Source organism: Lethenteron reissneri, chromosome 61, assembly GCF_015708825.2.
Source record: "Lethenteron reissneri isolate LAM-NWPU_2019-01 chromosome 61, ASM1570882v1, whole genome shotgun sequence".
Lineage (NCBI taxonomy): Eukaryota > Metazoa > Chordata > Hyperoartia > Petromyzontiformes > Petromyzontidae > Lethenteron > Lethenteron reissneri.
The window spans coordinates 3367122-3371086 of record NC_083839.1 but is presented as its reverse complement, the minus strand read 5'-3'; the positions used below and the strand labels follow the sequence as shown (position 1 = coordinate 3371086).

The window sequence follows — 3965 nt, the reverse complement described above, 5'->3', positions numbered from 1 at the left end:
TACTACTGATGCTGCTACTACTGATCTGCTGCTGATGCTGCTACACTGCTGCTGATGCTGCTGATGATGCTGCTACTGCTGATGAGATGCTGCTGCTGATGCGACGGATCTCCCCACCATCACTCACATGCCACCTGTGGGAGCTGCTTGCTGCTGCTGCTGCTCACGCTGATGACAATACTGCCGCTGATGCTGCTGCTGATTATATGATGATGATGATAAAATTAACCCGTAAAACAAGTTTTTCACTCTAAATCCTTTATATGCGTGGCGGCTAGAGTCCTCTCGTCCTCTGGCTTGAGATGGCTGCCACCTATGGTCAGATGATTGCCTGCCAGCATTAGCAATTGGTAATAAAAAAAAAATTCCCTAAACAGTGTAAAATTTTGGGGAAAAAATTTCACGAAAAAAAATTGTCACGCACAACGAGTCTGTGTGCAAAATGTCAGCTCGATTGGATGACGGGAATGGGTTAAAAAACGACCGAAAGATTTGCACGGTCGTAAGCGCGCAAGCAAGCAAGCAAGTGAACTTAATATAAAGGATTTAAAAATAATCCCCTCTCCCTCCCCCTATGGACTAGGGAGCGAATCGTCGGGAACGGATGTGCTAATTGCGTGCCGAGCTGCAGGATTCGTTCGCGCAGCCTCTTCGCGGAGGAGAATTCGAAATAATAAAAGCGTTCGACGTGGGAAAACAGCGGGGAAGCGGTGGATGAAGTGTTGTTGTTGTTTGTTGTTATTGGGTGGTTAGAGAGATCGCGGAGATGATGATGTAGATGTGTGTCGTGACCCACCCTCCACCCGACACACAGCCGAGCAAGAAACTATTTTAAAACTAAAGGTTTTTTTTGTCTTGCCAGGTAAGCGGTTATGTACGTACATTGAACTTATTTCACAGCGTACGTAGTCTGTGGGTCTCTGTGTGAGTCTATGGTATCTGTGTGAGTCTATTAGTCCTGTATGAGTCCTGTGGGTCTCTGTGTGAGTCTGTGGGTCTCTGTGTGAGTCTATGGGTATCTGTGTGAGTCTATGGGTCTCTGTGTGAGTCTATGGGTTTATGTGTGTGTCTATTAGTCTCTGTGTAAGTCTGTGGGTCTCTGTGTGAGTCTATGGGTCTCTGTGTGAGTCTATGGGTCTCTGTGTGAGTCTGTGGGTCTTTGTGTGTGAGTCTATGGGTTTATGTGTGAGTTTATTAGTCTCTGTGTGAGTCTGTGGGTCTCTGTGTGAGTCTATGGGTTTATGTGTGTTTCTATTAGTCTTTGTGTGAGTCTGTGGGTCTCTGTGTGAGTCTATGGGTTTATTGTGTGTCTATTAGTCTCTGTGTGAGTCTGTGGGTCTCTGTGTGAGTCTATGGGTCTCTGTGTGAGTTTACGGGTATATGTGTGTGTCTATTAGTCTCTGTGTAATCTGTGGTTCTCTGTGTGAGTCTATGGGTTTCTGTGTGAGTCTGTGGGTCTCTGTGTGAGTCTATGGGTCTCTGTGTGAGTCTGTGGGTCTCTCTGTGAGTCTATGGGTCTCTGTGTGAGTCTATGGGTGTCTGTGTGAGTCTATGGGTCTCTGTGAGTCTATGGTCGTCTGTGTGTGGTCTATGGATTTCTGTGAGTATATGGTGGTCTGTGTGAGTCTATGGATCTCTGTATGAGTCTGGGTCTCTGTGAGTCTATGGTGTGTATGTGAGCCTATGGGTCTCTGTGAGTCATGGGTGTCTGTGTGAGTCTGTGGGTCTCTGTGTGAGTCTATGGATCTCTGTGTAAGTCTATGGGTGTCTGTGTGAGACTATGGGTGTCTGGTGTGAGTCTATGGGTCTGTGTGTGAGTCTATGGGTGTCTATGTGGCCTATGGGTCTCTGTGAGTCAATGGGTGTCTGTGTGAGTCCTCTGGGTCTCTGTGCGAGTCTTGGTTGTTGATGCGAGTCACTGGTCTCTGTTGTCTGTGTGAGTCTATGCTCGTGCGTTGAACTTCGTTCACACCGTACGTAGGCAACCGTACAACACACGTATGACCTGCTATCAGGCACACATCGGGGGGCCAGGGTTAGCGTCTAGTTTCCGCAGGGGCTTATAAACCGGACACTGGTGTTCTGTACGGCACTTTTACTTGTTTTCATTGAATACAGCGGCACGCAAATGAACTGATTAAAAATATGCGCACTTTTTTGCCATGAATATTGATTCGTTCCACGACTAATTATTATACTTCTGGGCGAGGGCGGGAGGGGTGCATGTGCACGCGTGCTGCCAATGCACGCCGCTGGGCTCCTGCGCTATATTGGAGAAACGGAGGATTAATTTGCATACTTAGAGAGACGGCTCAATTCATTAGTTAATTCCAGTTAATTCAGTTAGTCAATTATTAACGGCAAATTCGGAACCCACATTTGATTCGTATGGCCGTACCCGTGGTACGAATGACACAGAATGAGCCGAGGCAATTAAATATTTTATTTCTGGGACACTTTTTTCCATTTAAAGCTTTCGTGACTACAGGAATTCATCTTGGTTCTTTCGGTAAAGTCACGTAGAAGGGAAGTAATAAAATAATAAAATAAACATAATAAATATTCTCACGACGTTTCGGCCACAGCGCAAGCAGCCGTCCTCAGGTGAAGACATGTCTGTCGATAAGACAAACTCTAAATTACACGTCTTAGCTTGGAGTGTCTATTTAAGCTGTTTAAGCTGTCAAGGCTCTCCTCCTCACAGCTTAAATAGACACTCCAAGCCTAAGACGTGTCATTTAGACTCTGTCTCATCGACAGACATGTTCTTCACCTGAGACGGCTGCTTGCGTTGTGGCCGAAACGTCGTGAGAATTATTCATTATGTTTTATTTTTATTATTTTATTACTTCCCTTCCACGTGACTTTACCGAAAGAACCAAGAAGATGACTTTTTTTCCAGGTCCGTAACTCAACTCCGCGACTGGGTTACCATCAATCCGAAATCGGTGCCACACTCCGCGATGTCGAAACGCAGCGAGGATGACGATTGCGCCGAAACTCTGAACGCTCGTAGTGCAGAGGTCGCAACCGGGTACCCAATACGCGTACCCTACCCGATACCCGGCTACCCTGGTGCGGCCGGATACGGGTACGGGTAGGCCGTGAGTCACTAGTGAGTAACCGAAAGAACCAAGAAGAGTAACCGTTTGTCACTCATTTGGGTAGGGTACGGGTAGAATACGGCTACCTGTACCCGCCGGGTACGGGTACCCATTTGCGACCCTGGTACGGCCGGGTACGGGTACGGGTAAGGAATCAAAACACGTTTGCGACCTCTGCCCTAGTGGTGCATCGTAGTGCACAGCTCGTCGAGATGAGTCGATTGCCGCATCGCCGACCATCGACAGACTAAAAACGACTGCGTCACGGACATTGTGCGAGAGCCGGGGTGCTATGGTACAAGGCCGTAATTATAAAATATATTGGGGGGGGGGGGGGGGGGGCGGGGACACACATCCCCCCAGATAAGATGGTCCAAAAATGTGTAGTTAAATCTTTTTTGCATGGTTAATAACATCTTCCAATAATGAGTGTTTCACGAGAGGGGGGGTGGGGGGGACCGCCAAGAGGCAATCGCCTTTCCCATACAGAAGGAAAATGTGAGAATTAGTGCCACCTGCTGGCAAGCCAGGGCATGGCACATTCTAGATTTGAATCTTTCGTGACTGCAAGTATTCATATTATTAGGTTTTTTCGGTAAAGTCACGTAGGTTAAAAAATAAAAAAAATAAAAAAAATCACGACTACGTGACTTTATCGAAAAAAAAAACCAAGAATATGAATAAGTATGGCACATTGACAACCACGGAATGGGAGTTGGGAAGAGATGGAGATTAATCTTAATTTTGGAGCTTTCGTGACTGCAGGAATTATTCTTTGGTTCTTTCGGTAAAGTCACGTATAAAGATAAAATAATAAATTAAATAATAGCATACGACGTTTCGATTGCTACACAAGCAATC

At 46.4% G+C, this 3965-nt stretch overlaps 1 protein-coding gene across 1 annotated transcript in view; it reads left to right on the top strand.

Moving 5' to 3' along the window:
• Window positions 1-3006, top strand: part of LOC133358248 (probable Bax inhibitor 1) — a 29914-nt gene extending 26908 nt beyond the window's left edge. The window contains exon 10 of the mRNA XM_061576489.1: window positions 2978-3006. Coding sequence (XP_061432473.1) covers window positions 2978-3006 — 29 coding nt within the window. The remainder of the gene's footprint in view (window positions 1-2977) is intronic.
• The last annotated feature ends 959 nt before the right edge of the window (window positions 3007-3965 follow it).